The following is a 13,488-nucleotide window of genomic DNA, read 5'->3' on the forward strand; positions in this document are numbered from 1 at the left end:
GCAGAGAGGACAGGGAGAGATTCCCTTCTTTATTCTGGCAAGAAACTGTGAGTTGAGTGAGTGGCAGAAGCAGCAGCTCCCTCCCTGCCCGCTGTGTGGGATGAGCTCAGAATGGTATCTCTAGGAACGGGCAACTGCCGCGTCTGTAGGGGCAACTGGAAGCGACAGCCACCGGGGGGGGGGGTGTTCTTTGTACGTGGCAAAGGGAACACGTGGAGCAGGGGCTGTTATTTCTGTGAAGAAACTCTTTGCAGGTTTCCCTTTTCTGACATCCGCCCACCTCTGCATCACATGGAACTAATTCTACATGCAAAGACAAACAAAATCCCTAAACTGCTTAATGGTAGCAAATACCACAACTTTGAGGATGCTTTGAAGCGGGATTTTCTTACTCTCAAAACATGAATGCTACCAAAGCAATCCTTCAAAATAATGTCACAATGTGGGATTAAAACCACAACAGGCACAAGAACTCTTAATCTGGGTTTCCTTTAATCCACTGCCTTGATTCTAAGCCACGAGTGATTTTTCTGCCATCCAATTTTCAGCCAGATTCCTGACAACTATGAAGGTTAAATTTAACAACCCCCTCCCCCAAAAATATAACATGTTTAGCATTGTGATAATACCCTGTAGGCTACAGAAACATACCCCGTGGGAAACCTGGTGCCAGATCTATACTAAAAACAACCCCATTTATTCAATACTTTCTGATTCTTTTTTCAAATGATCTGTTCAAAACACCCAACTAAATTGGGGGGGACGACAGTTTACCCATGTCTCAATTTAATCACCCTTCATCCTACAAGAGATAACAACCATGTCTTTTGTTTTAGTTATTTTATGACTGATCCAAACAGGAAATGTTCTGTAGGAGCAACTCCACAGGCTATTAAATAGGCTCCTGAGAGGAAACATTACTTACAGTGCGGGTTATTAATCTTTGTGATTGGAAAAAGAAAGAGAACACAACTGAAAGCCCGGTTGTGTGATTTCAAGAAGCCCTCGACACTTGCCGCTCCAGGAGTTCTGCCCCACGAGAGCCATTATAGCCAAACCCTCCCCCGGAAACTAGGGACCACCCCCTCTGAAACGGCACTTACCTGCCTGGTTTGTGGTTACATTGACCGACACAAACTGCCGCGCAGCTGGACTCTGGCTGGACACGCCGTTCAGGGCCTCAATTTCAAAGGTATAGTTTGTGTGAGCGAGGAGGTCTGCCATCATGACCGAGGTGTTTCTCAGGCCGTTCTGTTGCGGAAGGTACCTGACATGACCGCCACATGCCTCACATTGCCCCGAGTGCCAGCTGCACTTCTTGCATGCAATATAATAAGACACGTCTTTCCTTCCACCAGTATCAGCAGGAGGAATCCATTCCAGAAAGACACTAGTCTCGTTAACATTTGAGATGGCGCTCCGGGGAGCAGAGGGCGGTCCTGGTGTGTAAAGTAAAGCGAGAGAAACACAGGGTCAAAATCAGATTCAAAATCTCCCACCTATGATCTTGTTCTCCTCTGAAGAACGGTGTTGTGTCCCCAAACCCCTGTGCTAGTGACCCAGGTTCAATCCCCGGCACGTCCAGTTAAAGGAACCAGGCTAGAAGGTGATGGGAAAGACCTCTGCCTGAGACCCTGGAGAGCCACTGCCGGTCTGAGTAGACAATACTGACTTTGATGGACCGAGGGTCTGATTCAGTAGAAGGCAGCTTCATGTGTTCATGTGCTCAAGACAGACTCATGAAACTGCCTTATACTGAATCAGACCTGGTCTGGGTATAAGTAACATCTGATTTGACACTTGAGATCTCTTGTATAGGAGGATCCTACTGGAAATCCAGCCTGTGTTCAGGCAAATGTTGTGGCTGCCGAAAGGTCCTTCTGTTCTGTCAGCTCTTGCTGCTGACCTGGCATCTGCCCCAGAACAGCTGGTAACACCACCACTTTCTATGCCAACTTAACTAGACCCTGACCTGCTACTTGTCCTTCTGCCACCCTGGATTGTGCAAAAGAGAAGCAAAAATCTCCTCTGGGGACACATTTGGTTCTTTTTCTGGATCCAAGTGCCAGAGAAAGGGCCTGAGACATCCCCCAAATGCTCACAAAAGCTTAGCACTCTTCCCTGCATTATACAGCTACAAACTTGGGCTTGCCATTCCATGTGCACGCAGCTGGGAGCCATCCCATGTGCACCTACACGAGACACATGTTTTAAAACAGCTGCTCAGGCTCACACTTTGCATTTTAGGTGCACACCTAAAAAAGCCAAGTGTGAAGAGGCCCCTGAAGCCAATTCACAGTTTACCATTTCAAGTGAAACAACAGAGTTTCAGTGGCAAACAGACATATGCACAGAGCAGCCAATGATGAACGGCATACAGATATTTAAATAGCCAAGTTTCTCTGCAATAAAACACCGGGGGGGGGGACTGGGGGGAAATGTCTTACTATTTATTGCAGAGATGGTGCATGCGTTTGCTGTTCAGCTGTTCAATGCCACGCGTGTGCTTTGAGGACATGGGGAGCCGCTGCAGGCAAAGTTCCCAAAGAGGCCTCCTTGGCCATGCAGGGAAGTCCCAGAATGGCGGGCTGGGCATGTCTGCCTCTCAGGTCAGGCCCGGCTCCCGGTCTCTGCACAGCTGGGATTCAGAAGGCAGTGCCATTGCTCTGCCCTGGCCTAATGACCCGGCACGGTTATTAAGGAACGCGGCAGATGGGGGAAATAGTTTCCGATAAAATCATGTACAATTGTGTTTCAAAACAAATCCATCCAGACAAATGGCATATTACAAAACCAGTCCACAAACCCCACACATTCAACCCAAGGAAGCTGACTGGTAGTAGATTCAGGATGTAAACATACACCTTTGCCCAATGCAGAATTACCAGATTTCACTGCTCAAAGGTATCGTGAGGGTCGCTCAGCTTCAATGGTTTGGAAAGGGATTAGGATACGAATGAATATTAATAGATCCATCACCACAACTATTAGTCATGGCAACCCAAAGGAGCATTCGGACATAGGGTTGCTAATTCCAGGCTAGGAAGTTCCTGAAGATTTGGGTGTGGAGGATGGGGAGGGAACTTGGTTGGGGTACAACACCATGGAATCCACCTCCACAACAGCCATTTTCTCCAGAGGAATTGATCTCTGTTATTTGGAGATCTACTGTAATTCTAGGAGCTCTCTAGGTTCCACATGGAGGTTGGTAACCCTATCCAGACACCATCTTTCTGGATACCAGATCCTGGAAACCCAGAACAAAGCATGGCTCATTAGCTCTGTGCCCTGCTAGTAAGGTCCCAGAAGCATCTGGCTGGCTGTTGGTAGAAACAAAAGGTTGGACCAGATCAGAAGCGTGGAAACCCAAAAAGTCTGGAAAGCCAATCTCAGAGGTATCTGGAGCCACCATCTCCCACCCCAATGTCACCAAACTAAAGCTGACTGTGGGCGGAAGGGTCAGACAAGAGATTTCCTTCCAAAAACACCCCTCTTCACCCCTTTTCCTGGGCCACTTTTCCACATCTTGCCTCTACAAATCTTCTCACGGGCATAACCCTTCTCCTCCTCCCACCAGTTCTCCTTCCAGGTCCAAGCAATCCACCGACAATCCACTATCCAAGCCACTTCCCCACACCACGGCTTGCTCTCGCTCTCACATGCCAAAACAGCTCCTCTGCCCAGCCTTGCCAGACTGAACATCTTTGTCCTCCTTCTAGCCTCCTCCGCTATCACTACTCCCCTCCCTCCACTGGCTGCCAATGCAAGCAGTTCCAGTCTTTGCTCAGCACCAACGCAATGTCTGTTGCGTGAATGTGTTAATAACACTATTTTTTGTACTTTTGTAGAGTACTCTGACTGCTTTTGCGGACTGCAAAGAGGCCACTGATTCCCGGCTGCGCATAGCATGAGAAAGGATGTAGGGTTGCCAACCTCCATGTGGGGCCTGGATATCTCCTGAAATTACAACTGATCTCCCGACTAGAGACTAGAGAGACTGGAGAAAAACGGCTGCTTTGGAGGGTGGCATTATACCCCACTGAGGTTCCTCCCCTCCCCAAACTATGCCCTCCCCAGGCTCCACCTCCCAAATCTTCAGGACTTTCCCAACCCTGAGTTGGCAACCCTACAAGGATGGCAGAAGCTGTGTTTGAGGATAACTTGTCTTGCTACGAGGACTGAGCCGTTCACTGGGGAACCCAGGGATTCTTGGCCACCCAGGTTGAAAAGGATTGAGTAATTAAGTTCAGTGTTTAGGGGAATCCATTGGAAAATGACACCCCCAATACACCCCCCAACTAATAACAAAACAAATATGTAATATATCAACACATTCTTCCACTATGGACTACATCCTTCCTTCATCCAGTTAACAGCAAGATGGGGGCTGACTCAGGGAACCGACTCTATAGGCTCGGCTGCAGAGGTTGTAGCTAATAGGTAGCTAATACGTGGAATTTATTACCATGCAGCGTATAAAGAGAGGCAGTTTTTCTTGGACTGATTCTGGCCTGTCTTTCAAATGTCCAAACCAGTGAACCGGGTTTTTTTTTTTTTTGTCCATGTGTGGTATAAGGTAAATACAAGATAATCGCAGTGGCTTCTGTTTGAATTGATCCTTCCAGAACTGAAGCTGGAGCTTAAAAGAAAGCCCTTGCGTTTTGATGGCCTTCAGGAAGGGGCAAAAGAAACAAATTAAGAGTTCCGTCATTGCTGAGAGCTAGAAGAGCTGCCATTTATGGACACCCCAGCACACACCAAGCCCCTCTCTACTCTACAACTCTCTGGTCACACAGAAGACGTTCCATAAGTCTCTCCTCCATATTTGTTGTAACTGTCATAAACATAAATCCCAACACCCAGACAATACAGAAAATAATTTCCACTTAATTCAGAGCTATGGAGACCGAGTGGAAAACTGGTTGGCAGCACAGAACAAGGCACTGAATATTGCACGTATATACTGCAACAGCCTGGCTCATGTGCAATGCAAAATTTGATATCCTCTTCTTTATCATTTTGCACACTCAGCAGCTCAAGTGAGGCAATGATGGCTACAAGATGTTTCCTTGACTGTTAAGGGCTTTGGAAGGCTGGGGGGGCACAGAACACCCAGCACACAGGCGTTAACCTGCTTGGTTTCCCAGGCTAAGCCTACACTGCAAGACAGATCTTCCACTCTTATACAGGGAATGGCACTTCCAGGAAAAAAAGAATTTGGACAGCAGGTTATATGGTAGACAGGGCTTCACCCAGTTGATCTGGTGGATATAAGAAGGAAGGGATCAGAGTCAGGAATGCAGAAAAAGTGGTTCTGTTCATCCCAAGTGAAAGCATGGAAAGGAGATTAGGGAGGAGGTTCGAGATAACAGTGTAAAAAAGATTATATAGGTAGAGATGAAGATAGATGAAGTTTGATTGCAGAAAATATATGGTAGTGTATATATGCAATTTGGTTTTAGGAATATATTTTAACCATGGTAAGCCAACAGGATGTAGCTGAGTTGAGTGAAGAGGAGACGGGACCTGAGGCAAATCCAGAGGATGGGCCACCGTGCTCCCCCCACAACTGGCCAAGGGTACTCCCGAACTCCAGACTTGGGGCAAACTGGAGAATCTTCTAGGAACTCTAGATTGGTCTTCAGTTCCCATGTGGATCTTCAGGAAGAAAGCTCCCTCAGTAGTGGTGGGGACAGCCCACCTCATCGGTTTGGGAATTTTTTAAAAAAGGGTTTGACAGTGTGGGAAATGAGAGCAGAAGTTGTTAGGAGTAGATCTATGAGGAAGTGGAGCCTGGAAGGACATGGAGAGTGGAGGCCCTCACCGGGAACGAATGGTAAGCAGGATCAAGACTGCAGAGAAAAACCGGCATAAGAAGAAGCCGCATCAAACCCAGTACAAGCAATACGATCAGTACTGGAAATAAATAACCCTCTTCTATGAATATATATATATATATATATATATATATATATATATATATATATATATATATATATATATATACACACACACACACACACACACACACACACGTATGTATGTATGTATGTATGTGTACATGGATGGAGACATATGTAGATAGACGGCACCCATAACAAGTGCCAAATAGTTTTTAGAGTTTGTTTTTAGGGGGAAATCAAGCAGCAGTGCCAGAGGAATGACAGTGTGACCGAAATGTGGGTGCTCTTTGTTCTAGTTGGTTTTGATATTTGCCCTGTTGTTCTTTTGGATAAAAATCCAACAGCTAGACAAGAAAAGAAAGGATCTCAAACCAGACGTTTTTGGCTCTCTAGTGAGCTCTGGCAAGAGCTACTTTGACAAACTGGTGAAATCTGATAAGTGTTTTTGCCGGCATCCGGAGCTTTACAGAGCAGAATGACTCTGTTAAATCTTCTGAAGCGTGAGTTAAAATGACAGGGAATGCAAACACCCTTCCTTTTCCCATGCATTTGAAATCCTTGTATATAGTATATTTCCATGCTATACCTCTGTATGTAACTCTATAGTTATGCTATGCTATATGTATCTATGTCACACAACTGTACACACCTGTGCTACATATCCATTAATGCTAGTAGTCAAGAACCCTTAAGAAGGAGATCTTTTAGGGAGCTGTGGATACACAAAGGGGTGACTTTTTGGATGACCAGAGCAAACAGTGAGGGGAATTTTTGGCTACGGAAACCCAGTGAAGGACATCTGTATTTCCCTGTAATATTTAGATAACCATATGCAAGTTGTGGGGGGGGGGGGTTTGGTGCAGAATCCACATGGAAGACTCTGTCAGCAAGTTGGTAAAAATAAAAGCTGGGTTGGAGCACCAGGATTTTGCTAGCAGATATCAGGAGCTACATGGAAAGTAAGCGAGACAGAATAGGAAAGAGTAAAGGGTGATCAAAGGACTTCAGAGCTAGAAGCTCCACAGCCTTTCTCCCTCACTTCCTCTTTTTCAGATACCCGTCTGAGGAGTGAGGGGCCTTCCAGAAGAACCGCTCCACTCTTTGCTTACTTTCCTGCTCCCTTTCGTGGGAACTGGTGAGACTACTGATTTATGGTTATGTACTCCAAAGAGCCCCGTGGTGCAGAGTAGTAAGCTGCAGTATTACAGTCAAAAGCTCTGCTCATGACCTGAGTTCGATTCCAACGGAAGTCGGTTTCAGGCAGCCAGCTCAAGGTTGACTCAGCCTTCCATCCTTCCGAGGTCGGTCAAATGAGTACCCAGCTTGCTGGGGGTAAAGGGAAGATGACTGGGGAAGGCAACAGCAAACCACCCAATAAACAAAATCTGCCTAGTAAACATGGGGGTTTGACGTCACCCCATGGGTCAGGGGACTACCTTTACCTTTTTTACTCCAAAGTACTGGCACCTAGGTAAAGTCAAGCTGTATCCTGTGGCAATTTCTTTGCATTGGGGTGCATTCTGGAAATTTTCTCATGTAATTAAAGGCAGGCAAAATTCTTGTTAAAAACCTATGTACCAATAAAGCCCCATAAAACGGTATAGGCTGCTGTCCAAATTCTTTTTTCCTGGAAGTGCCATCCCCTGCATAAGCGTTAAAGGCCCCTCTTGCAGTGAGGCTTAGCCTGGGAAACCAAGCAGGTTGACGCCTGTGTAAGTGGGGTCGGAGAGAAACTGCTGGGAGGAGCCGCAATCAAAGTTCCACAGCTGCCTGGGGCTTGGGGGGGGGTGTGTCCGTGTGTCCTTGGCTATACTTTTGGGTGCAAAGGGTGCTTTGAACAATCGCACTGGGTCCACACCGGACTCAAGGCATTCACACACCCTGCATAGGGTTGCCCACCTCCAGGTGGTGGCTGGAGATCTCCCGCTATTACAACTGATCTCCAGCCGATAGAAGTCAGTTCACCTGGAGAAAATGGCCTCTTTGGCAATTGGACTCTATGGCATTGAAGTCCCTCTCCCAAACCCCACCCTCCGCAGACTCTGCCTTAAAAACCTCCCGCTGGTGGCAAAGAGGGACCTGGCAACCCTACGCTCTGCCCAGCACAGCTTGCTGCAGGAGCCACCCCTCCCCAGCCCCTTCCCCCTCATCACACTGGCACAGAATCACCAACCAGACAAAAATCTCACCAGGCCCTCCTGCAGCTTGGCAGTAGCCCCCCTCCATCCCTCCGTCCCTAACAGCAGAGAGGCCACTCAGAGCTGAGCAGCTCCTCAGCTGTTAAAGAAAAACAGCTCCCTTCAAGAGCTGGAAAGGGGGCTGGAAAAAAACAAAGCTGATGTCGGATACTTTGAAGGAGCTAAGGTCTGCGTCCTCCCCTCACTGCCTGGGGGCAGAGCATTCACACAGAGGTTCAGCCTACAGTTGCAACACCCTTTCCGCTTTAAGGCAGAGCAAAGCACATTTTTCTTTGCTCCAGCTTAAAGGGGAAAGACCTGGGAGTTGCACAAGCCACACTTGGACGAGCACGACATTGTTGGAGGCTCCTAAAAAAGTATGTAAGGGCATGCTGTGTTCAACCTTTATTTGCATTACTGATATTACTAAAACGCCTCAAGGGAGTTCCCCTTGAAGGTTCCCAGAATGTTCTGCCCCTTGGAAAGATACCAACTTTGGCCACACATGATACGGGTCTGTCCACAAACAAAGCGAACTGGTTCAGAGCCAGCCCAGCCCACGTGACACAATCCCCTCCATGAACCCTTCTAGCTTCTCCAGATCAATCACTTAGACAACTGGGCAAGTTCCACTGGGGAAAATTCAACACGGCGAAGAAGCAGGTGAAGGGGGTGGTGGGGAAAGCAGGCAGAGGCGCTGAGCAGAAGCAACAGAGCAACATGCCAAAACCACGTTCCGCAGCAAGAGATCAAAGCAGGCGTCCGGGGACTCGAGGGCCAGGGCTGGGTCCAGGAGCACAGCAGGAGGTCTGAACTGCCCAGTCTGGGAAGGGAGGGCAGCCTTTTTTACCAACACTACCCCAGAGACTACATGCCCCAGAAACATTTCAAGAACCTACACGCTGCAGAGGCAGCCACGGAGGTCGTCCACATGCCTGCCCTGTTCGTGCATTAAGTGAGGTGGGTCTCATATGGAAAGATGAAAAGGAGTGCCCTAAGGAGCCCCTCTCTAGTTCTACTGCTTGATGTCTCCCCTCCCCAACCCAGCTCCCATGCTGAAAGGGAGCCAAGATGGGGGTGACAGACTGTGGGGAAGTCAGAGGAGGAGGGTCCGGCTCATATCGCCTGGGTACCCACCTACCCCTCACTTTATACGTGAATGGGGCAGGTCCGTGAACAAACAAGGCTGCTGTCAACTACTTTGGCTCTCAGAAAACAGAGAGACACACACGCTGTCGGTGGTTTGGAGAAATTGCCTTAATACATCTCTGTTCCACTCTGCTTATGGCACCGGAACACCCTATGGGGCCCAAGCAGGGCCTGTGCGAAGGGCTCTGTGGAGTGTGTGCTTTGAGCACAGAAAAGCTCAGATTCAATCTCCAGTGTCTCTGAACTGGGAAGGTCCTGTTCCTAAGGCCATGGAAAGCCACTGCCAGTCAGATCAGAGAGTAACGGGACGAAGGTCTGATGGCTGAAGGGAGATCCATGTGCGTGTGTTTATCGGCAACAGAGCGCATCAAATAAACCAAACATTCCTTGCAAATAAACTCACTTGTGCAGGCCATTGTGGGCGGATCAGTTTCCTTTCGGTAATAGTTCTCTTCACACACACAGGAGGTTGATGCTTCTTCCCGAGTGTAACTGTGCGGGGGGCATTTTGTGCACGTCGGACTCTGGGGGGAGTCCTTAAAGAATCCTGGTTGGCATGCTGCAAGACAAAACCCAAAAATTAAGATTTTTTCCCCCTCTCCACCTGGTCAACGTTGCTTGACAAACACCCCACTTGGCACCCCATTCTATGACTAGGCGTGTTTCCAGCCCCCCTTTCATCTGCACCCCCTCCCTCCAGCCTGAATGGGTGTATTGCCAGCGTAACACCGTGAGCAAGTCTCACGAGGCACATGCCAAATATGGGGAGCAGCTGCCATTTTTGGTGTTGCACAGGGACAACGGCCACAGCATGTGCTTCCAAGGCAGCCTTTTCAGGAGAAGTCAGGAATGCCAACAGGACGACAGTTTGCATGAAAAAGTCAATCCTGAAAAGAAACTGACCACGGCCTTCTGAGATTTGGACTGTGCACCTCTGGGAAAGAGAGATCATTCATTTGTTTATTTAAAACACTTATTAGCCACCTTCCTCCCTTCTAGAACTCAAGGAAGCTTAAATATAAATAAAACAATTATATTAAAAAAAAATAAAACAATATGAACAAAAGGTCCCAGTTGAAAAATCCAGTTTTGCCTGCCAACAAATAAAAACTAACAGAGCAATCCTGAAGAGGGGCGGGTAGTTAGCACCCGGGGATGGCACAGACTCCTGAGTGGCTTGCAGTGGCGCAGAAGGAGTTAAAAAGAACAGCAACAACCCAGCCCCATGAAACTCCTCCTCTAGGTTTCACGGGGCTACGCCACATGTTTTGCAGGTGTGAGTTCACGTCTGCAAAAGTGGGGGTTCCCCAGGGCGAAAGGGCTTAGGGAGCTGATTAAAGTCACCTTTGCTCCCAGGAATGCCCCAGGAATGCTTCCTTTGGCGCTGGCGCAAGCCCCTGCACCAGGGGAAACGTGGCCAGGGAGGCAGCGCCGGCACCTGAGCCTCACACTGCCATGCTGCTCCCCCGGAGCCAGGGTAAGTTGCCCTGCACAAGTGCCCACTTAGCCAGCGCAAGTGGCGCTAACACCAGCACAGGGGTCACAATGGCTCCAAAGGCCACCCCCCCTCCTTTGAGGATTGTTCCACCCATCAGTCAACTGCAGTCCTAAATAAAACTGTCTTCAACTGCCTTCTGAAGATCAACAATGAAGGGTCCCGGCGCACCTCCCTGGGGAGGTTGTTCCATAATTGTGGGACTGCTACCAAAAAGGCCCTCTCTTATGTGTAGGGTTGCCAGGTCCCTCTTCGCCACTGGTGGGAGGTTTTGGGGGGTGGAGCCTGAGGAGGGCGGGGTTTGAGGAGGGGAGGGACTTCAATGCCAAAGAGTTCAATGGCCAAAGTGGCCATTTTCTCCAGGTGAACTGACTGTGATCGACTGGAGATCAGTTGTAATAGCAGGAAATATCCAGCTAGTTCCTGGGGGTTGGCAACCCTACTTATGCATCCAGCAGACAAGCCTCTTTGGTTGGTGGAACAGCCAGGAGGGCTTCTCCCTGGGATTTCAACCAGCAGAAAGCCCTCCAAGCCACCGCAGCCGTCTGGAGCAAACAAGCATCAGGGCAAGAAAACAAAGGTTCCCGGCGGTGGAGAGCTAGGAGTGAGTAAAGGAGAGAGGGATGGAGCCAGCCATACAGGCACAGCCATACAGGCACAAGAACAGCACAGAATCCCAAACTTACTTGCTTTTAAAGGAAAGCACCCAATGACGACATTACAATGAAAGATGCGCGATTGGTAGCGTCACAGTCTGATCCCAGGCCAAGTGATGTCACTATTGGTGTCGTGGTCTCCCAGCACACACACACACACACATACACACGCCAAACAGTTTCAAACCTCACAGGGGCAATTCCAAGGGTACTCCAAAAACCAAGTCCAAAGGCTCAAGCCAAGGTCCAGACAGAGCAAACAGTTCACAACAGCCTCAGCAAGGTGAGGCATGGATAGACCTGTTGCTTCTACACAGCTACACCCTTTCCAGCTGCTTATAAACAGGCAGCCTGTACTGCCATGCACCTGCCAGCCACCTCAGACCAGCTCCTGCAAACACTCATCCCCCCTGTCAGTGCTGGGTGGGCACCGAGCTGCCAGTCAAGCGCTTCGCCTCCGGTCCTGTAAGGTCCTGCGTGTATGCTTCTTCCTGTGCCACCTCAGCTGCTGGCTATGTACAGTTCACTTTATTTATTTATGGTCATTTGACCAGCATATAAACATTGTTAAAACTGAACAATACAAAGCCAGGATTACAATTTTGATCCGCTAACCCGAGCTCTTTGCACTTTAGTGGCAACGTAACAAAACTTTGCCACTGTGTAGAAAATGTTGGCATCTTTATCCTCAAGTAAATATTTAATAATAAAATCATCTGAATGTCTAAAAACTCTGGTCAACAAGGGCAAAATCAGCCAATTTCTGACATCCTGATAAAATTCACAATACAATAAAATATGGGTAATTGTCTCAACATCAGCGTTTCAGGGGCACAACCTAGACTCCAAAGGTAAATGCGGGAATCTCCCGCTGAGCCAGGCCGAACGAGCTCTTGAAAAAGCCCATCGAAATTTGGCAAAAGCAATGGAGGTCAGATAAGGAGCCAAAGACAATCCCTCCCAACCCTTTAGTACTCTGTATGGTCTTGGAAGAAGGGCCCTCTCATTCTGCCATTTGATGTCTGTAAGTCGTTGACTAACCATATTTTTTGCTGCTGGCTGTGTACACAAGCCAGGGCTACTGGCTGACTCTTCATCAGAGCAGTCATCCGTGTCCCCTGGAACCGGCTGGGCCATGACAATAGGAATGTTACACTCTTTGCTGTATTTCTCATTTGAAATTACAAACAAAATCAAAAGTGAGCTTTGTAGCAGCAAGAAATGGGCATTTCAAACAAAGTAAGTTCTAATGCTGATGACATTTTTTTTGCATAATACAGAGCATCCCCTGTACAAAGCTCTGTTCCTGGTAGAAGACAATCCTGCATGTGGCAGGAGGTCTTCTGCCTTCATGTTTCAGTGTTTGAACACTTGGGAGAAGAAGCTCTCTAAGAAAATCAGGAGCCAGACAACCTCAGGATCTGTATGTCAAAACCAGCCTGTAAACTGAGCTTAGAAACAAAAGTCTTAAAGTCGGTGTTCTGTGATCACATGAGCAATGCCACCGACTTTAAGATAATTGCCCTGGTTGCCAGCTTGTTTCGACAACATTTTGCCTGAAAGGATGCATTAATTATCATGCAGAATGCATAGATCTGCTTCCCACAGCTAGCTGTAATTAGCCATGAAGGTTAACGGGTGGGGGTGCTCAGAGATAAAATTACAGGCTTCACATAAAAGTTGTGCTTTGACAGAAGACTGGGAAAGAAAGAAAGAAAGAAAGAAAGAAAGAAAGAAAGAAAGAAAGAAAGAAAGAAAGAAAGAAAGAAAGAAAGAAAGAAAGAAAGAAAGAAAGAAAGAAAGAAAGAAAGAAAGAAAGAAAGAAAGAAAGAAAGAAAGAAAGAAAGAAAGAAAGCCTCATGGAGGTATTGTGGGAAGGAGTTCTAACCAGTCTGGGACTAAGGTAAAGGGGAAGGGAAGGGGGCCCATGGCCTTGACTGCCAGTCACGCAACACTGCTGGGTCTGCCCTACCTGCTGCTGACCTCTACTCCGGCCCCAACTCTGCGCTCACCCACAGGAGCCTTTTATCCCTGGATGGCTGCCACGTTGCAGATAACAGAACTTCAGGCACCCACCCTGATGCCGAAACCATTAGCGCCCTGATTCT

At 48.0% G+C, this 13,488-nt stretch overlaps 1 protein-coding gene across 2 annotated transcripts in view; it reads right to left on the bottom strand.

Annotated features, from left to right (window-relative positions):
• The window catches only part of EPHA5 (EPH receptor A5), a 168,075-nt gene that overhangs the window by 90,834 nt on the left and 63,753 nt on the right, over nt 1-13,488 (bottom strand). For both annotated transcript variants that reach the window (XM_056857022.1, XM_056857021.1), the window contains exons 2-3: nt 9,633-9,788; nt 1,104-1,439 (exon numbers count right to left, since the gene is read on the bottom strand). In XM_056857022.1, the coding sequence (XP_056713000.1) occupies nt 1,104-1,439; nt 9,633-9,788 (492 nt within the window). The remainder of the gene's footprint in view (nt 1-1,103; nt 1,440-9,632; nt 9,789-13,488) is intronic.

Source organism: Euleptes europaea, chromosome 11 (assembly GCF_029931775.1).
Source record: "Euleptes europaea isolate rEulEur1 chromosome 11, rEulEur1.hap1, whole genome shotgun sequence".
Classification (NCBI taxonomy): Eukaryota; Metazoa; Chordata; class Lepidosauria; order Squamata; family Sphaerodactylidae; genus Euleptes; species Euleptes europaea.